Raw genomic sequence first — 20,179 nt, 5'->3', positions numbered from 1 at the left:
ATGCCAACATCGTGGTTACCACAGTATGCTGAGTGCCCTGGCTCTTTCCCTGAGGCAACACCATGACGCGGGCGCCTTCCTGCTGCCATTGCCCAGGTGCTCCTACCTTAAGTGATAGCTGCCTCAGCATGACCTAGCAGTTAAAAACTCACCAACTTGCAGTGACCATCTTCTCAACATCAACCCACACTACAATCATACTTACTGCACATTCTCATCGCACGATCTTTATCACACGTTCTTTACACTGAATTACGAGATTTTCGATATGGCTACCATCGGAAACAGGGGGTGGATCGGATACCCCCTTCTCCCAGAGCGTCCTAAGGCTCCCGTGACCATCAGACCTGCATTCGACATGCGTCTTGTTGAGGGTGGCTACTATTTGGACGGGAACTTGCCCGGCCTCAAGCGAGACCACGTTTGGGTGCACATCGAGGGTCAGCATTTGGTGATCTCCGGGAAAATCAAGCGCGAATACCCTGCCCCTCCTCCGGATTTTGAACCTGACTTGAGGGTGGACGGCGGCAACGTATCTGACTCAATCCTGTTAGAAGAGTCCCTGGATAGTATGAGCTTTCACCAGATTGATGCACAACTTGCGGGGTATGAACGAAGCCGCGTTGCCGGCGCCGGTCAGGGTGCACCTGCAGGTGAACAGGGCAATGAGGACGGCGGAGCGGCCCCAATCCCTACTGCTCAGGCGGATCGTGGTGGTCAAGATGCTCCTGAGGGTCCACCGGCCGGGGATGTGTGGATTGATCTCGGTCGGTCGGGATCTCAGCGACGTGCAGACCCGCAAGGCGACCGAGTCCAGCGAGACGAACCAGCCCTGCGAGGTGAATCAGCCCAGAGAGGCGACCGAATCCAGCGAGGTCAACCATCCCAGCGAGGCGAAGAAACCCAGCAAGGTGAACGTTCCCAGCGAGGGGATGGAAATATGCGAGGTCGAGGACGAGGCGAAGAGATCCAGCGCCGTGGCACCAACCCGCGCCGTGAAGGGAGCCAGAGAAGGGTGACCGAGGGAGGTGGAGAGGATGGAATCAGGCACGCCCGAACACAGTGGAAGTTGGCTGAGCGCGAAGTTGGTCGTTTCTTGCGCGTGTTCGAGTTTGACAAGCCAGTCGAACAAGAAGCGGACGTGCACTTCCACGACGGCATTCTTACTATCTGGGTTCCACTGGCGCCGATTTTTGAACCGATTGGTACGGCGGTCTCTCGCGACTGATGGTAGCTCAGAGGTTGCCGAGTAGTTAGTGACATTCGTTTATGGCTGTACTAGTAGATAGTGTCCGATAGATGATATGCGCATCTGAAGTTTGACAGGATATTATTTGAGTAGGCCAGTAGATGCTACACAAGGTAGTGAACCGGGCTCGTGACTCATGTTCTTCACAACATATTGATAACAGATGCCATGAACTCTATATCCTGATTTTCTAGTCCAAGCTAGTATACAGCGCTAAACACCCAACACCGACCAGCCAACACCCAAACCCAAGAAAAATAAAGCACCAAAAATGCATCATCATCATCATCATCATCCTCCACCCCTAACCCTTCCCCTAAAGCAGATCACCCCTACGCATCCCCTCCCTTCTTCCTCCCACTCCCAAACATCGGATAATTCAACGCCTCCCACCTCCCATTAAACCCAATCCCGGGATGCCCCCAGGTACTCATGGCAATAACGGCAATGGAAATCATCATGCCCTCCAACACCATAAACGTGGACTGATCATTCGCCAAATGCGAATTAAACCCCCCACACAACTCGGCCACTCGAAAACAACTCCGAATGTAAATACACACCACGGCCAGACCCTGACAGAACAGGAAGGCTTTCCAGCGATTCGACGCCCTCAGGGAGGCGAATTCGGGGTTCAGGGTGATGAGACCATCGGTATCGGGATCGGCATCGTTCTCGCCGGGGACGAGGTCCTGGCTATCGGATTCGCGTTTACTGGGGGGGGTGAGACGGAAGGTTGTGTTCGAGGTACTGGGGGATGGGGAGTTCGTGCTGAGACGGTAGACGCGGAAGGCGAAGTCCAATACGATGACGATGTAGAGGGTTAGGGAGGCGACTTGGGAGGAGAGACCGGCGATCATGATGTTGATGCCGTCTTGGACGGTGGAGGCGGAGTTGGAGGTCGTGATGGCGCCGCCGGCGGCTTGCAGGAGGAGTGAGATGATGTCGAAGCTGATGAAGATGAGACTGTAGCTGCGTTGTTTGATGCGGGAGATTTGCGCGCTGTAGGCGCCGACGATCCGGGCGAGGGAGACGTAGATGGCGCCGCTGAGGAAGGCGGGGGCGATGGTGAGGCAGACGAGGTACCTATTCTTTTATTAGGGTGGGGTGGGGGGGTTAGGGAAAGGGGTAGGGGGGAATGGGGCTTACATGATGAACCATCGGTCGATGAATGGGTTATGGCGCATGTAGATGCGCGCAATGTAGCCCAGAACTTCTAGGATCAAACCGCAGATGGCTCCGAAGAGGTAGCCCCAGGTGCGGTGGCGGATGCCGAGGTAGCATTGCACGGGGATGAAGAGGGCGAAGAGCGCGATGTAGAAGGCATTACCGCCGAGGTTGGGTAGGTAGGTGATGTGCGCATAGGACATGGGACACGTCTCGAGCGTACATTGTTGGCTGCTGGTGATCCAGGGCGCTGGAGCGGTGACGGTCGTCATGATGCCTGTGAACTGGTGCCAGAGACAGCTTGGGGAGCAAGTGAGGTAAATTGTATTCCTGGAGTCGTCTCCAAGGGCAATCAGTACCGGCTGCGGATACTAGACTAGTACTGGGAGGTGGTGGTGGTGATGGTGGCAATCGGACGCGCCATGTATATATATATCGCTATGCCGGCGAGCGTACTCCGTACATGTCAGGACTCAGGAGAACATTCGAGGAACCCCTCCTATAAATTGAAACCGCAGCATTTTGTCTGCCTGGCGCCATGCCGACTCCGCAGATCGGCGGCGACCATACGGGAGTCGTCGCGCAGGATTCGGGATCAACTGTACTCTGTGTTAGTCTGGCCGGGGATCGAAGAGTATATTTACGCGGCAGCCAACCGGCTCGCTCGGGTGGATGGCCAGCGGGTCGGCGGCAGTCCATGTTGGCCCGCTAACTGGTCAGCGCGTACGCAACCAAAATAGCACGGATCGGGCAGCGGCCACGCGCGGATCGTCGCTGCCCGGTGCGTTTTTACGCTCGAGCCAATCAGGTTGCAGGAAAATGAGGGACCCTGAACAAAGTGATGGCATGCCTGACGGCCAGGGCATTGCCGGATCGACGCGTGACAGCCAGCGGCGTGGATGCATTGCATTCCGCCACGCTTCCGACCACTACTTAGGACAAAGAATGGCCGCTGTTTCGCGTCTGCCTGGATTGAGCCATGGGTAGGCAGTCATATTCGCCTGCATTTCTGGTCGTTTCAGGGAAATGGCCCGGCATATACGCGTTTGGCTTGGTTCTTGGCCTTTGGGTACTAACCGCAGTGTTATCCATGTGCCGGTAGTAGGCGATTAGCAATCCCGTTTCACATCCGAAATTGGTCCGTCGGCATCTCCGAGCATCGCAGTCAACCCCACGAACACTTCGAGCAGGCTACACTTTCCAACGACCGACTAGAGAAGCACAAGTCCAGGATGATGCAAATACTTCGATTTGAGCCTCGAGAAGGGTCCTACTATAACGGATACCTCCAACTACAGCAACACGAATCCACGCAGGAAACACAACACGACCCCAAATTACTACGGACCAACACCAAGATATTATCGGGGCGGGATTGTTGAGCTGCATATACGGTTTCAAGTTCGTTGGAATCCCTCGACAAGAGAATATAGGGCCGGGACATATACGCCGGGATGCCGCGCGGGCAGGAATCCAACAATCTGAATGCGATATCGGACACGGCATACAGCTTTATCACAAGTCTCTACGGGGGTCGAACGGTCTGTTAGAGGAAGCGAATTGAGGATTCTCGCGTCACTGGCGACTACGAGTGTAGTGTATACGATCGTGGGATCTACGAATGTTTGGACAATGTCGACGAGTCTAGGGTGAAGCATTCGAGCAGACGACTAGAAAATTGAAACATCGCCTCAAGGTAAGGTCATTGATGAAGTATACAGAGTGAGGTGTGATTTCTACAGGCAGCTTCATCTGAGTTTGCAGAATCTGAAATTGAGATCGACATATATACAAGTGCTCAATCAATGAAATAATGTGCAGCTCCCTTCCAACGCCACTCCACAAATATCCAGCAGAATCGAGGTATAGACAACAAAGCCAAAGAACCAGAATGAGGAAATTATATTCTATACAATCCAAAGCATCTCACTCATCCGCATCTCCCAAACGCTCCGCAATTTCCAACAACGACTCCTTCACCTTCGCCTGCCACTCGAGCAGCTGCTTCTGCCGTGCCATGCGCGTGTTATACACGAACTTGATCTGCAGCGAGTCACCAATAACAATCGCCTGGGTCTCGACCAGCGCCGTCCGAAGAAGACCGGATCCAGAGCCAGTCGCCTTCGGCTTGTTGACGTCCACATAGCGAAGCACCGAATCGTCCCGCTCCAGCTGCTGGTATTGACCGAGGTAGTTCATGGAGAGCTCAAACGGACTGTGATGCTCAAACGCGGCGTGTCCATCCTCGGTCAGCCAGCGGGTCGCCCAGTACGGGACGCCGTTGCCCGGGACGCTGGCACGCACGTCGCGCACAGCCTGCAGGTCATCCACGATATCCGCGGACGGTTCGATAACCACCGGGGTGGACGAGGTGAACCATCCGATGGTGTTCGAGACGTCGAGGTCGCCACCAAATTCATCACGACCGTGACTGTAAATGAACACCGCGGGCACGGGACGGTCACTGAAGGTTGCGCTGAATGCGTGGAAGATCGCTGACAGGAAGATATCGAGGGGTTTGGTCTGGAACTGGTGGTTGCATTTGCCCATCAAGCGAGCCGTGGTCTTGGTGTCGAGAGAGAATTCCTGAATGGTTTCGGTCACGAACAGGTTCATGGATTCTTCCATCTGCCAGTAGTCGTATCGGGGCGCAGGGATCGAGAAGGGCAGCACGTATTCGGGCGTCCATTTCTGCTCCGCGTGTTCCTTGAGCCGGCGACACCACAGGGCAAACGAGTCGGAGCGGTGGGAGGTGATGGCCCCGGAGGACAGACCCTGTTGGAGGTCCTGGAGCAAGATTCGCCAGGAAACGGTGTCGATGACCATGTGGTGGATCGTGAGGCCGAGGTAGCGGTCTCCGTTCGGAAGGTTGAAGACAATGGCACGCATCAAGGGGCCACGCTCCAAGTCGAACCCGGACTGGTTAGGAGCGGTGTAGGGTTCAATGGCGGTCACATCAGGTACATCCATCTCCTCGTACCAATGGCTGTTGGACCGGTCGAGAGGGATATACTGCATCCAACGGCCAGAAGCATCGCGCTGGAACCGAGCACGGAGCATGGGGTGACGTTGGACGGTCGCGTCAACGACTGGCTCCAGGTCGACATCGCTGTGAATCGACAGGAGGAACGTAGTGTTGTAGCGGTTGAGATCGCAGTGCTGCTTCAGTCCAAACTCCCAGGTCTGCTGGGGCGAAAGGTTGAAGGGAACGCCAATGTCGTCTTCCACCGGCTCAGCCTCCTCGTCGAAAGGTCGCACTCGCGCCGCCAGTTCGGCGATAGTCGGACACTGGATGAGATCCTTGACTGCGAGGGAGAGCTTGGCATCGCGACACTGGGCGATGACCTGCATGGCGGAAATGGAGTCACCACCGAGGCTCTGGAATGACCGCTCCATGCTGATCTGTTCCTCGGGACGGTTAAGCACCGAGGCCCAGATCCGGCGCAATGCAAACTCAGTGGGCGTACTTGGGCCCCGGCCACTGGCTTTCGACCCTACATTGGCTATCTGCTCATACGTAGCGTCGTCCAGTGCCTCGACCCATCGGCGGACCTTCTTGCGGTCCAACTTACCAGAAGGTAGCAGGGGGATTGCGTTCACCGGCACCCACAGAGCAGGGACCATGTAAACGGGCAGAGCTGCTGAGATGGTGTTAGCAATCTTCGTCACGACTGCCATGATCTCGGGTCTCTGATCTTCCGGGACCAGCGAAACCTGTCCTTCCTCGGCGGGGAGATCGAAGCCCTTGAAAGACACCACGGCCAACAGCTGCTTCTTGAACGGACCCTGAGATGGGAGCAGAGTGAGGGCATGATGGATATGCTCATCACGCTCAATGTTGTACTCGATCTCACCCAGTTCGACACGCTGGCCACGGATCTTGACCTGACCATCAGCTCTGCCAATGAAATGAATCGTGCCATCGGCATTGTACCGCACGAGATCACCAGTCCGATAGAACCGCTCCCGCTCCTCAGCTCCCGGAATGAAGCTCTGCTGTTCAACAAATGCAGCGGCAGTTTTCTCGGGATCGCCGAGGTAGCCTCTTGCGAGGATGGGTCCTGAGATTAAAAGTTCACCAACAGCTCCAATGGGAAGCAGCTTCGATGGCTGCTTTGCATCCGCAACCCAGAGCACACCACCAACCGCATTTCCAATGTTGGCTGGATCCGTGGTCGTCTGCAGGCCGGGATTGGCTGCGGCTGCGACCGAACACTCACTAGGCCCGTATCCATTGTACAGCTGCAACTTGTCGGCCCAGGTGAGGATATCACCCTTCGAAAGAGCCTCGCCACCGAGAACCAAGGTCTTCAGGGAGGGCACGTCGGCCGGTTGCAGGAGCTTAAGAACAGAGGGGGTCATGAAGGTCCAGTTGATGGCGAACTCGTTGATGCAGCGCTTGATGTCTTTTCCGAGATCTTCGTCGGGCACGCAGATGCATGCGCCAAACATGAGGGATGTCATGATCTCGAGGAGACTGACGTCGAAGCTGTAGGAGGCAAACTGCAACACGCGGGATGAAGGGCCGAGACAGGCGAGCTTGCCTTGCGCGAGGGCTCCGGAGCAGAAGGCAGAATGTTGTACGACACAACCTTTGGGCTTTCCGGTACTGCCCGATGTGAAGATGACATAGGCGTCATGATGGGGGCGAGCCCTGACTTCCGGTCTGAGTCCGTTGCTCGTGTTGGTCAACTCGTCGAGGATGGTACGATCAACACTGACAATCGCCGGGACGAGACCTTCCCAGTTGGAGGCATATTTAGGAGATGCCAGAACCAGTTTGGCTGAGGTCTGGAGAGAAGCCTCGCGAAGGCGCTCCACTGGGGTCTTCGGGTCAAGTGGCACGAACGCAGCCCCAGCGGCCAGAACAGCGAGCATGGACACGATTGCCCACGCCGACTTTTCGAAAGTCAAGGGCACGAAATCCCCAGGGCCAATACCAAATTCAGTCAGGTATTGAGACAAGGCCGACCACATGTTTCCAAACTCCTCGTACGTTACCTGTTCGCTCAGGGTGTCGATGGCAATGGCCTGGGGGGTGCGCTTGATCTGTTGGAGCACGAGGTCTGGGACCGTGGACTGGGAGGTCTCTGGAACATCCTCGTTCCAGGCAACGATCTGCGACAGATCGTACCGGCCAATCACACTGAGCTGGTCGACTCGAGCCTCGGGGTTCTCGAGCACAGACTTGAGAATAGCAGAGAACGTGCCCGAGACGGATTGGGCCTGAGACTCGGAGATACAGTCGGTCCAGTATCCGAGTTTGATGTCCACATTATCCGGCGAATCGATAACGTGGACGGTGATGTTGTACTGTTCCTGTCAGCTAATGCAAAATACTTCGTAATGGATTCATACCTCGGTCGGCTCTCGTACGACGAGACCTTCAAAGTCAACATCGGCAGTAGTCTCATCACTGTCGACACCCGTCATGGTTTGGAAGGAGATACCGGTGTTGAAAAGCGGCATGCCTGCGAGTCCAAGGGCATGCTGAATCTCAGCCAGAGAGCAGTGTTGATGGGACAGAGAATCCAGGAATTCTGCTTGGCATGTCTTCAACGCGTCCTTGACAATGGTGGAATCGTCCAGCAAGGCCTTGCAGATCAGCACACTGATCGTCGGACCCACCATATCGACCAGACCTTCGATGGGTGCATCCCTACCCGATGCCAGGTAGCCGAAGCAGACATCGTCCCGGCCCACGTAGCACCGACAGACAAGTGCCCAGACGGTCTGGAGAAGATTGGACAGAGTAATACGGTGAGAAATGCAGAAGTCGCGCAGAACACTGGCAGATGTCTCCAGTGCCACCTGGGCGTACTTAAGTTCAGGCGCAGCTCCCGTATCGGCCAACTTGGGGAAATAGCATGGCTCAACCTCCGCAAGCTGATTCTTCCAGAACGCGACACTAGCCGACATGTCGTTGGCAGCGACATACTTGACAAATTCGCTGTATTTGGGGCCTCCCAGACGCGTGTCCAGACTCCCGGCATAGGCTCGCTTGAGATCCCTCATGATCAATGCCTTGGAAACGCCGTCGACAATGGTGTGACTCGCATCGACTCTGCAGAAGACTCGGCCTTCAGCCGTAAAGTGGATGTTGAATCGGTGTGGAGGGACCACCGGGCTAGTGCCGAGATCAATTGTCTCCTCGAGGATCGAGTCCACGTCAGCGTCGGAGCAAGGTGTCACTGAGATTTCGGCTCTCGGACGTCTGAGAACAATTTGAGCGTAGGGATCTTTGCCACCGAGGTCGTCGGTGAAGATTGTTCTCAGTGCCGGGTGGAAATCAACCACCTGTTGCCACGCAGAGAGCAGTCTGCCAATGTCGACCCGGTCAGAGGATGCCCTGGGAGTGACCTCCCATCCGATCGAGACATTGTAGCTGCCCTGCTTCCTGGCCTGGCTCAAGAGAAGGCCCTGCTGCAATGGAGAGCAAGGATACACATCCTCAATCTGATGCGACTTGAGACCGAGTCGTGGGAAGTTCTGGCGGTTCATCCTCTCGAGGGTTTGGTAGTCGAGGGTAAGTAGCGGGAAATCTGCCAGCGTCAATTCCCTCACTGTGCCAGATGCCAGCAACTCAACGGTCTGCGCAATGTTTTGCTTGAACTGGGTGGCCAGCTGAGCTAGCTCCTGGCTGCGGACTTGGTCAGATCCGACAGTGATCTTGAGCTGACCGTCTTCGATGAAAGAGGAAACCTGTAGCACCGTGGGAATGATAGCGCTTAAACTCCGTGGCGCCACGGTGGTTGTCTGTTTCAACACAACCCCTTCGACAGCTTGACCGGACACCCCGTAGCTGAAGATCAGGTCTGCAGATTCCGACAGCACCTTTTCTCCCTTCTGGCGGACCTGGTCTTTGGCCTCCCGGATTAGTTGAAGGGTCATCTGGTCTCGGTGGCTCGAGGACACATGCACGGGTTGCAGTAGAGAGAATTGTCCGACGTGATCTCCTAGGTGCTTGCCCGTGGAAGACTGACGCGCAGTGCTCTTGACGATAGCCGAGGATGGACGGTCATGGCTCTTGAGGGTCTGCTCGTATGACAGGATCAACGTGGCAAGAAGTAGCTCCCCTGCGTTCGTATCAAATGTAACGTTGCAAGGTCCGGTAAGCAGGCTAGTGGTATGAGAATCCAAGTCTAGGACCTCAGCTACATATGCCTTATTGTTGATAGAAGTAACACTGGCAAAGGCTCCCGATGGGCTGGTAACTGCCCCCAGATCACTCTCGCTCTTGAGGTGGTCAATCCAGGCACGAGAAAACTCATCATGGGATAGAAGCTGGCTTTCCCAGATCTGCTTCTCCTTGTCTGCATCGGACTGCAGCAAGTAGTCCAGATGTCCGATGATAGTGTTCAGCGAATGCGTATCAACCACAGCCGCATGCACCACAATAGAGATATACTGTGCACCACGGACCGTGAACAGATCGACCATGAAGCTTGGATTGCCAGCCACACAGAGCAAGGCTTGACGGCGCTGGACAATCTCCTGCGCTTCTTCCAAGCTAGCAACATGGTTCAGGTTCAAGTGGTAAGCGGGGTTCTCTAGCTCGTCGTGATCCCTGAAAAACTGCGACCATGTGCCGTTCTGCTCCTGGAAGCCGAGGGTGAGTGCCGGGTAGGATGTGATCAGGATGTCCAATGACTCGCTCAGCTGCTGGATGCGGATCTTCTGGCCCAGCTCGAGCAAGATCGCATGGTGAACCGCACCGTTGCCCAGACGAGATGCCTCCAGAAACGTCTGTTGCAGATGTGACACGGGGAGCTGACTCTTGCGGCCCGTCTCGCCGTCCAGAAGGAGCAAGTGTGCATCACCGGATTCTTCGATCTTCGAAGCAACCTCGCTGACATCATATCGCAACAAGTCAGCTACTAGAACAGTTACTCCCAGTCGGCGGAACTCGGACATGGCAGCCATGGCCTTGATGGAGTCACCGCCCACGGACAAGAAGTTGCTGTGCTTGCTGATCTGGTCCTCGGGGATGTCGAGCGTTTTTGCCCAGACCTTGCGCACCAGGGCTTCGGTCTTGCTCACAGGCGTCGCGTCGCTAAGATTATCGGTGTTGCCCATGATGTGCTGGAACGCCTCGGGGCTGATATCCGCCACCAAGTCGGCGACCTTCTTGCGGTCCATCTTGCCGGATGACATCAACGGCAGACTTTCCAGAACAATCCAGACGGTGGGAACCATGTACGTGGGAAGCAGTTGTGATAGACGCTCTGCAATGGCCCGTGTGTCTGCAGCAGCTTCTGCATGGTCCACTAGACGGATACTTGGGTGCGTCTGTACCGGCGAGGTCGCATGCTGTTTGTCAAGGGACACGACCCCGACCAGACGGGCCTTGCAGAGGCCAGTGTATGGCACGAGAGCCATGCCGTTGCGGATCAGGCTATCCGTCCAGAGATGGTGCTCTACCTCTCCCAGTTCCATGCGCTGTCCGTGGAGCTTGACTTGGTGATCCTTCCGTCCAATGAAGTGAATCATGCCCTCCGCATCATAGCGCACCAGATCACCAGTCTTGTAGAAACGGTTCCAGATCGGTGTCGTGCCGGGCTTCATCCACACAGGGCTGTCGAAGAATGCCGCTGCAGTTTTGACCGGGTCTTTGAGGTACCCACGGGAGACGATCGGGCCTTGGATGATGAGCTCACCCGCGGCACCAACCGGCAAGAGCACATGATGGTTCTCCGGGTCCACGATCCAGCACACACCACCGATCGCTTGGCCGATATTCCGCGGGCTGGAGTGGGGGTTCAGTTTGGTATTGGCGGTGGCAGCGACGGAGCATTCACTGGGTCCGTAACCATTCATCAACTGGAGACATCCCGCCCAGGTCATCATATCCGATTCGGACATGGCTTCGCCTCCCAAGACCAGGGTCTTCAGGAGCGGGAGTTGGTCCGGAGACAAGACCTTCAGCACTGATGGGGTCAGGAACGCCCAGTTAACACGGAAGTCGTTCATGGACTGGACGAAGTCGGCACGTCCGAGTTGCTCATTCGGGATGCAGATACAAGCACCGAAAATCAGCCCGGTGAGGATTTCCAGGATGCTGACGTCGAAGCTGTAGGACGCGAACTGGAAGATTCGGGAATGAGGACCCATGTTGGCTTCCTCGCCCTGTCGCAGAGACCCGCTGCAGAAGGACTGGTGCTGGATCATTGTGCCTTTGGGCTTACCTGTACTGCCCGAGGTGAAGATCACATAAGCGAGGTTCTCCGGGTTGGAAGCAGATGCTGGAATAGAGTCCCGACTGCGAGCGGGATGCTCCTTGATCGTCGCGGCATCGACTACCAGTGCCTTCACGGAGAAGTCGGCAAACAGGCCATGGTATTTAGCCGTCGTCAATACAACCGGTGCATCGACCTGGCCGACAATCTCCCGAAGACGCGCAGAAGGATGCGCCGGGTCCAGCGGAACGAATGCACCCCCGGCCTTGAGCACGGCCAGCAGGGCCACGACATACCATGCCGTCTTCTCAAAGCAGAGCGGTACAATTACCTCCGCCTTGACTCCCACCTTCACGAGGGTGGTGGCCAATCGATCCGACAGCGTATCCAGCTCCGCATAAGTCATCTGAGCGTCCCATGAGTCGATGGCGGGTGCCTGGGGCTGGCGGGCGGCTCTCTGTCGGACCAGCTCATGGGCGCACTCGAGCACGGCCGCCGGGGGAGCCGCGTTCCAGTTGAAGATCTTTTCCTGGCTGAGTGGGCCCAGGTAGCTGGCTTGGTTGAGCTCGGTTTCGGGGTGGTTGTTGATCAAGTCGAATGTCTGTCGGAGGGTATCGGCCAGGTGGATCACCAGGTCCTCCGAGACCGTGGATGGGGTGTACAGCAGTTGGATGTCAATGCCATTGGTAGAGTTGGTGGCATGGAGCTCGAGGTCAAGCTACAGCAGTCAGTTGCCCATTTCGAACTCCCAACAGCACTAACTGGCAAGTTTACCTTGGGCGAGGGTGGAACGGATTTGTCATCGCTGGATCCTTCGCGGAAAATTACCGCGCTCCGAAATGACTGGTAGGGGGTGTCGGAGGCACTGGTGGACGCATCCAGAACCGATTGTGCACTTTGTAATGTTTTCCTCACTGCGTTGAGGAGGTCATCGACCTTGTGGAACTCGTCGGGATCGAACGCGACATCTAACCAACATCAGTGAATCAATCGGATGCCATCGGGTCCGTGTGCGCACTCACGCGTAATCGCGGCTCCGGTCTCGGCCGCCGACTCGGCATGGTATTCAAAGGCCACGCCTTCCGATCGGTAACAACGAAGGGCCAGGCCGAAGGCTGTGCAAAGGATCTCGGGGACTTCAGCAGCACCAACTGACTTGTCTTCAACAGCCAGGAAGTCTTTGATGGGTGTGGGGAAGGAAGGAACGGGCGTAGTGCTCTTGAGAGACTTGGAGGGGGAAACAAGCAGATGAGGAGGTTCAGGCGTGGGCAAAGCGATGGGAGCCATTTTCCAAGGTAGACGCTGCAAAGCGCGTGTGGCCAAACGAAAGACAACAGACACAGACACGAACCCAGACACCAACTGCAGGCGGCGTGGATTAAAAAGGAATCGCATGCAATCGCGCCCCATCTCCCAAGGCGCATCTCCGCTGGATCTACGCGGGGACGTAAAAACAATGCTGTCCGGCGTCGCAGACTTGCATGGACGTGGAGTCCATCCAACATTCCAAGCTCCTGTCAGCTTCGTGTCGGATGTCTCAACGCCCGGTGCAGTTGGACCTAATTCGCCATGCGAGCGAAGCTGATACAATCCTTCTGCATGCACTGCGCCGTATTTCTGTACCGTAATGCCCTAGTATCATTCCATCCGTACTAATACGTATCGTATTTCGAGTACAGTGGAAATTGCTGTAATACATCTGGTATCATTACCATCGGCAGACTAAACCACATCGGGGCGATCGCCCAGCGACCACATGGAGGCACCAGGATCCTGCATGAGTCGGGCTTGTCGATCGTGTGGGGTCCAAAAAGATAAGCCTGCGATCCGCCGCAGGATCCGACCAGCAGCGCTGGCGTCGTTAGCCTTGTTAGATTTACGCGCCAGCCAATGAGCAGCTCCCACGATCAGGCGACGGCCGTTGCCAATCATCATGCCCCTCCTGCGCCCAACTGGTGCGTTGCGCTCCGACCTTCTCGGCGTAGGCAGCAGAGTAGAGTTGATGTGAGCTGAACGGAAGCTTCGAACATCATACCCGCACTCAGCAACATGTCGCCGGCTTAGACAGGGACTCGAATTCAGTATAGTCCCAGGCATTACAGTCTAAAGAACAACCATACCACTCAGTCTCTCCAGATGGCCCAGAGCCGTCCTCGCATTCAGTCCTCGGCAGACCAGCAATGAATTGCTCCCTTGCCTCCGAAGACGTGTTCGGGCCTCAGGCCCGCGACTGCTATGGCGGTTACGACTTTACGTTGTTGTTCGAGGAGTCAGTGATGACGATTGGTCCGGCGGGACTATTGCTACTGGTTCTCGTCGGGAGAGTGGTGTATCTATACCGCAAGGTCGTGAGGGATGGGAGTTCCGATGGCGCGCATTTGGCGAAGCTCGTAGGTTATATACCTATCCCAACATGAGAGGTGTCGCATTGTTGATGTCGTGCTAGGTCAGCTATGGGTGGTTCGCTGCCATTCAGACCGCCATCCTAGTGTCCTGGACCTCGGGCGATGAATTGAGAACGCGCGCGACTATCCCCGCTGCGGCGCTGAGTCTAGTCGCTGCCTTTGCGCTCGGTCTGGCATCGCATTTCGAACATACGCGCTCCGTCAAGCCGCCGCTTCTGATCGAGATCTATCTCCTCTTTACGCTGGCCTTTGATGCCGTTCGACTACGCACCTTATGGGGGATGGGATACCACGGACACATCTTCAAGTTATTGACCGTATCGGTAATCTGGAAGGCGGTGTTACTCGTACAAGAGGCCTGGCCGCGCGCGCTGGGCTCGTTAGAACAGGGGTATAGTCCCGAGGAGAAAGTGGGATGGATCAACCGACGGATGTTTTGGTGGGTGAATCCGTTGCTGTTGCTGGGGTCGAGGAAGGATCTCCAGGCAGCGGATCTGTTCACGTTGAATCATAGTCTCCAGTCGGAGGTGTGTTCGAGGGGTTTTTCGAAGGTGTGGCAGGATGGTGAGTCATATCCCTTTCCGTTCCTTAGGGTATTGCTGATAGTGGGTAGCGAGTCCAGCGACAAAGGAGAAGAAGAATGGGTTGCTGAGGGTTCTGGCGTGGGAGTATAAAGTGGTTCTGTTGACTGCTGCTCTTCCGAGGTTGTGTTTTACGGCCTTTACGTTCACGCAGCCGTTCCTTATTGATGCCGTGATCAAGTATCTCCAGACGGAGCGGGATGAGCAGAGGCGTAATGATGGGTATGGCTTGCTTGGTGCATATATTCTTGTGTATGTGGGGTTGGGAGTAAGTTACGCCGGTTTGGGATGTATGTGCGGTGTTGATTTTGTGCAGATTTCCGAAGCATGCTACCAGCACATCACGTACCGAACCATCGTGCTTATGCGCGGATGTCTTGTCCCGCTGATCTACGAAAAGACACTGTCCATGGATCCTAAAACCGCGGAAGAATATGCGCCGGTCACGCTGATGAGCGCCGACATTGAGAAGATTGCATTCGGCATGCGGTACATGCATGAAGCGTGGGGGAATATCGTGGAGATCGCTCTGGCGCTGTGGTTGCTGTACCGCGAATTGAATTATGGGGGGCTGAGTCCGATTCTTATTGCTGTTGGTATGAGTCGCTCCTCTGGTTGGTGATGGTATGCTAATGAGGGTAGTCTGTGGAGCGGCTGCCGCGACAATGGCGCCAGCTGTCGGACGTCGTCAGGCCACATGGGTGCAGGGGATCCAGAAGAGAATCGATGTCACGACCTACATGATCAACTCCATGAAGAGTCTGAAGTTGGAGGGTCTAACTCCATGGTTCATGGACTTTGTGCAGAACCTGAGGGTGCAGGAGATCGGATACGCGAGTAAATTCCGTTCCTTTCTGACCTATGCTGTTAGCTTGTGTTAGTCTTCCTTTCCAAATATTATGGGGTATCTACTAATCTCAACAGCATTCGCCACCTCGGTCATCTCCCCCGTCGTCGGATTCGGCATCTTCATCGCTTTATCGCGGTACGACAACGGCCCGGAACTAACTACCCAGCGAGCATTCACCACTCTTTCTCTCTTTACCGTCCTTCAGAACCCAATGTCCATGCTCCTGCAAGCCGTCCCCAACCTGATCTCGGCGGTTGGATCGATCGAGCGCGTCCGCGTGTTCTTAATGGCCGAGGATACGAAAGAAGTCGGCTTCCTGAGCTCCTTCACCTCCGAGCAGACCCTCTTCCCGGAAATGGACAACATCCGGGACCTCGAAATGAAAGACAGCGAGATGCAGGAAGCAGTTGTGGCCCAGAACTGGAGTGTTGGGTGGGTTTCGACCCGCGAGCCGGTTATCAAGCGGATGACGTTCAAGATCAGACCCTCTTCGCTGACGATTATTACGGGCCCGACGGGATGTGGAAAGTCGACGTTGCTGGCTGGGTTGAGAGGCGAGACGGCGGTTACGAAGGGGTATATGAAGTGTCGGTATCCCGAGGCGGCGTTTTGTAGTCAGGAACCGTGGTTGCAGAATGGTACGATTCTGAGTAATATCCTTGGTCCGTCGACGTATGAGCCTCGCTGGTTTCGAGAGGTGACGCAGGCGTCGGGGCTGAGACAGGATTTGAAATCAATGCCGTTGGGTGTTCAGACTGTGGTGGGGAGTAAAGGGTTGTCATTGAGTGGTGGTCAGAAACATCGTGTGGTAGGTCATTCGCCTCTTCTTGGTGCTGGAATACTAATGAACAATTGGACAGGCATTGGCTAGAGCGCTTTATTCCCGACAACCGTTGCTCCTCCTCGATGATATCTTTAGCGGCTTCGATGCCGAGACGGAGAAGCTGGTGATAGCGCGGCTATTTAGTGAGGGTGGCTTTTGTAGAAAGCACAACCTGACTACCATCCTTGCCACGCATTCGAGTGAGTTCCATTAAACACTTGCGGGATACAATTAGCTGACTTCGATAGCCCGTCTTGCTTCGAATGCAGACTACACCATCACCCTCGACAGCAAAGTGCATTTCTCGGAAAAAGAGGGCTCCATTGTCTCGAGCTTGCCCGGCCCTAGCACAGGCGACCACCTCGTGGAGCCCATATTGAATGATGCAAGGCTGAGCTGGATCGTCAGACAGTCCAACCCCGATGTACCGCATGAGCTGGCTGCCCAGCTCGAGACCTCGGATTCCAGCCGACGGACTGGTGATGTGACCATCTACAAGTATTATTTGGATATGGTGGGCCGGTTCAACTCAGTGTTGTTCTTCGTTGCGGTTGCGATATTTACTTTCAGTCTTGCGTTTCCCAGTACGTGCACACCAACATTCGGGGGCTACAACTGACAGTATCAGGTGTATGGGTCCAGTGGTGGGCCGCTGCGAATGAAAAACACCCGTACAAAGACCTCGGCATGTACTTGGGAGTGTATGCCTTTTTGGCGGTGATGGCGGAGTTGTCGTTATTCTTGGGATGCTGATAAGTCTGCCTCTCTTTTGAATGAGCGATGGCTAACATATCGCACGCATATGATCAGTAACATGGTCCCTCGAGCATCTCGAAAGTTGCATAAGATTCTTCTTCGCACGGTGTTGAAGTGAGTATTCTCTTAGGCTTTGGATGTTTTACTAACATTGATAGTGCTCCGATCTCTTTCTTCCACACTACAGACTCTGGCGTCACTACGAATAAGTAAGAGAGTCACAAGTCTTGGGGACCTATCTGACTGTCAATAGGTTCAGTCAAGACATGCAACTGGTGGACATGGAGCTGCCACTTGCTCTGGTTGAGACCAGTGTTGGTATGTACATCCAATATTGAACAATGGAATCCACTGACATGATCAGCTCTCATGTCTGCCATCGCGCAGCTACTCATCGTGTTCATCACGGGAAAATACCTCGCTGCCATCATCCCACTCTGTCTGGCAGTCTTCTATTTCCTGCAAAAGTTCTACCTTCGGACCTCCCGCCAGCTACGATTCATGGAGCTGGAAGCCAAATCTCCTCTCTATTCCAACTTTATGGAAACCGTTAACGGACTAGTGACGATCCGTGCCTTTGGATGGCAGACTAACTTTCTCAACAATATCTGTGGACTCACAGACGCATCGCAGCGACCATATTATTTGCTCTTTGTGATCCAACGATGGCTCACACTCGTACTCGACATGGTCGTCGCCGGTATGGCTACGCTTATTGTCGGCCTTGCAGTCGGTGTCCCAGGGTCCATTGGGGCAGGCTCTGCAGCGCTAGGGCTACTCAATATTATTAGTTTGAGCGAAAGTCTGAAACAACTGATCTCGAACTGGACCGTCCTGGAAACCTCAATTGGAGCCGTTTCCCGTGTGAGGCAGTTTGAGGATGACGTGCAGCCTGAGGATAGACCGGACGGATATATTGAAGTTCCGCCACGCTGGCCCGAGCGAGGTGATATCAAGTTCTTCAACGTGTCTGCTTCTTACAGGTAACGTCTGACTATTTTATCATACACATATACTGACTGTGTGATGCAGACCCGACAGCGACCCTGTCCTCAATGACGTGACATTATCAATCGCGGCGGGTGAGATGGTCGCTATTTGCGGACCCAGTGGGAGGTAAGTTGCCCCTAATACTCCGTATAGACAGTCGTTTACTAATATCTCTCAGTGGTAAGAGCTCGCTGATTCAACTCCTGTTCCGACTTCTCGAGCCCGACAATGGCCAGATTACCATCGACGGGCTGGACATCAGCTCCATTTCGAGCCAGGATATCCGGTCGTCGCTTTCATGTATATCCCAATCAGTGACCATCCTTCCTGGTACAGTACGACAGAACATCGATCCCCTCGGAAAGGAATCTGATGAGAGCATAACCAATGTGCTGAAAGAGGTCAAACTATGGGACATCGTATCGACGCAACTGGATGGCTTGGATGGACAGGTCCAGGAAGAAAGCTTCTCGCAAGGACAGAAACAGCTTCTTCGCTTGGCTGCTGCTATGCTGAGGAAGAGCAAGGTGGTTGTCTTGGATGAAGCAACGAGCAGGTATGCTGAGAACTCATTGTCATTACTTGATGTCAGAATAACTAACCTTGGACAGCGTCGACCCCGACACCGATGCTCTCATGCAACGTCTCATCCGCACGGCCTTTGCCGGATGTACAGTGATTGCCGTGGTGCATCGACTCCACACGATCCTTGACTTTCACAAAGTGGTTGTCGTGGAGCGGGGTCGCATTGTCGAGTGTGGTGCTCCCAAGGAGCTGTTGGTCCAGAACGGTCTGTTTAGTCAACTCTACGGGAAGAGCAACGCCACGCCGGATGTGAGACCGGAAACGTCTTGGCTGAAGATCTGAACCGGTTGACTGTGGTTTGAGTTCTGAATTGACTTGGCAACTTCGGCGTTGATGTACATATGGGGGGTTTGGTGAGGTTTGATTCATGTGTCGCTCTGACACCCAACAGAAGCACTATAGATTTGTTTTACTTTCCCTAATACTCTTCATCTTCTTCTGCCTGTCAAGGTTGGGTATAGCAATATCATCCTCAGTATAAGGCAGTGACTCACACGACGGAATTAATTCCATCAGAATTCCAAATACTTCACGCTTAATCATCACAAAGGAATCAGGCCACGTCTGTTTGAATTGGCATAAATATCACCCTCGAGACACCTCTCAGCATCTCACAGCCTTTCTTTTCCACTTCGCTGAGCCCTATACCTTCGCCAAACCCACACTCATTGCAACCATGGAATCCCACACCCTCCCCATCACCCCCCAAACCACCATCCACTTCACCATCACCCAAACCCCCACCCCCAATACCAACCCCCTCCTCATCTTCCTCCACTACTGGGGCGGCTCCAGCACCACCTGGTACAAGCAAACCTCCCCAACCTCCCCACACACCCTCACCAAAACCCACAACACGGTGACCATCGACCTCCGCGGCTGGGGCCAGTCCACAGGCCCTACCACCGACCCAAGTCCCAAAGACTACTCCATCACCCCGATGGCCAGCGATATTGTCTCTGTGATCAATCACCTCCACACCACCACCCCCCTCCTAACCAACGGCATAACCCTAATCGGCCACTCCATGGGCGCCAAACTGTGCCTGGCTGTCCTCTCCACCCTTCCCCCTCCTCTCCTCTCCCTCATCAAAGGATTAATCCTCCTTGCACCCGCCCCACCGAGCCCGCTCATCCTCCCGGAAGAAATGAGCAACCAACAACGCAGCGCCTACACAAGCGAAGACTCAATCCGATGGACCGTTACGAATGTCCTCTCCAACACAGCGAGCCTCTCTGCCAATGATATGGATATGATCGTGAAGGATAGTTCATCCGGTAATGCGTTAGCGCGTGACGGGTGGATCTTGTATGGCATGGCGGAGGATATTACCGCTCTGGTGGATGGGGTTGTGGGGAGGTTGGAGGGGAGGGAGGTGAGGGTTTATGTGGTTGCGGGGGAGGAGGATGCTGTGGAGAGTAGGGAGAGGGTGAAGAGGGAGGTGGTGGGGTTTTTGAGAGCGAGGGAGGGGTTTAGGGTTGAGTTTGAGGTGCTGGGGGGCGTGAGGCATTTGGTGCCGTTGGAGGAGCCGGGGGTGGTGCGGAGGGCGGTGGAGTGGGTGGGTTAGGGTTGGTATGAATCATGTGGGCGCTGAGGG

At 54.9% G+C, this 20,179-nt stretch overlaps 6 protein-coding genes across 6 annotated transcripts; 3 read left to right on the top strand and 3 right to left on the bottom strand.

Moving 5' to 3' along the window:
- Positions 1-101: 101 nt before the first annotated feature.
- Positions 102-1,324, top strand: BO80DRAFT_14138 (uncharacterized protein). Its single transcript, XM_025713690.1, has one exon. It carries the CDS (start codon positions 269-271, stop codon positions 1,226-1,228), a length of 960 nt encoding a protein of 319 aa, XP_025577460.1. The 5' UTR covers positions 102-268; the 3' UTR covers positions 1,229-1,324.
- A 123-nt stretch (positions 1,325-1,447) lies between these two features.
- BO80DRAFT_376972 (RTA1 domain-containing protein) lies at positions 1,448-2,998 on the bottom strand. Its single transcript, XM_025716677.1, has 2 exons — positions 2,399-2,998; positions 1,448-2,335 (listed from the first exon to the last, which is right to left on the bottom strand). Exons 1-2 carry the CDS (start codon positions 2,686-2,688, stop codon positions 1,582-1,584), a joined length of 1,044 nt encoding a protein of 347 aa, XP_025577459.1. The 5' UTR covers positions 2,689-2,998; the 3' UTR covers positions 1,448-1,581.
- A 408-nt stretch (positions 2,999-3,406) lies between these two features.
- BO80DRAFT_423116 (uncharacterized protein) lies at positions 3,407-3,973 on the bottom strand. The gene has a single exon (XM_025718967.1). The coding sequence runs from the start codon at positions 3,803-3,805 to the stop codon at positions 3,608-3,610; it is 198 nt and encodes a 65-aa protein (XP_025577458.1). The 5' UTR covers positions 3,806-3,973; the 3' UTR covers positions 3,407-3,607.
- A 159-nt stretch (positions 3,974-4,132) lies between these two features.
- Positions 4,133-12,879, bottom strand: BO80DRAFT_470768 (nonribosomal peptide synthase; the record flags this gene model as incomplete). The annotated part of the gene is made up of 5 exons (XM_025723074.1): positions 4,133-7,729; positions 7,775-11,474; positions 11,571-12,310; positions 12,367-12,560; positions 12,615-12,879. 5 exons carry the CDS (start codon positions 12,877-12,879, stop codon positions 4,343-4,345), a joined length of 8,286 nt encoding a protein of 2,761 aa, XP_025577457.1. The 3' UTR covers positions 4,133-4,342.
- A 646-nt stretch (positions 12,880-13,525) lies between these two features.
- BO80DRAFT_500461 (uncharacterized protein) lies at positions 13,526-18,864 on the top strand (the record flags this gene model as incomplete). Its single annotated transcript, XM_025724238.1, has 17 exons — positions 13,526-13,547; positions 13,729-13,982; positions 14,039-14,561; positions 14,611-14,846; positions 14,895-15,174; positions 15,221-15,454; positions 15,503-16,236; positions 16,289-16,451; positions 16,500-16,835; positions 16,880-17,003; positions 17,050-17,121; positions 17,166-17,216; positions 17,261-17,325; positions 17,372-17,990; positions 18,040-18,123; positions 18,176-18,553; positions 18,609-18,864. 17 exons carry the CDS (start codon positions 13,526-13,528, stop codon positions 18,862-18,864), a joined length of 4,431 nt encoding a protein of 1,476 aa, XP_025577456.1.
- Positions 18,865-19,206: 342 nt separating this feature from the next.
- Positions 19,207-20,149, top strand: BO80DRAFT_401984 (alpha/beta fold hydrolase; the record flags this gene model as incomplete). The annotated part of the gene is made up of 1 exon (XM_025717589.1): positions 19,207-20,149. Exon 1 carries the CDS (start codon positions 19,259-19,261, stop codon positions 20,147-20,149), a length of 891 nt encoding a protein of 296 aa, XP_025577455.1. The 5' UTR covers positions 19,207-19,258.
- Positions 20,150-20,179: the final 30 nt, after the last annotated feature.

Source organism: Aspergillus ibericus (assembly GCF_003184845.1).
Source record: "Aspergillus ibericus CBS 121593 unplaced genomic scaffold BO80scaffold_10, whole genome shotgun sequence".
NCBI classification, from domain to species: Eukaryota; Fungi; Ascomycota; class Eurotiomycetes; order Eurotiales; family Aspergillaceae; genus Aspergillus; species Aspergillus ibericus.
The sequence above is the reverse complement of the archived record's forward strand: the minus strand, read 5'-3'. Positions and strand labels throughout refer to the sequence as shown.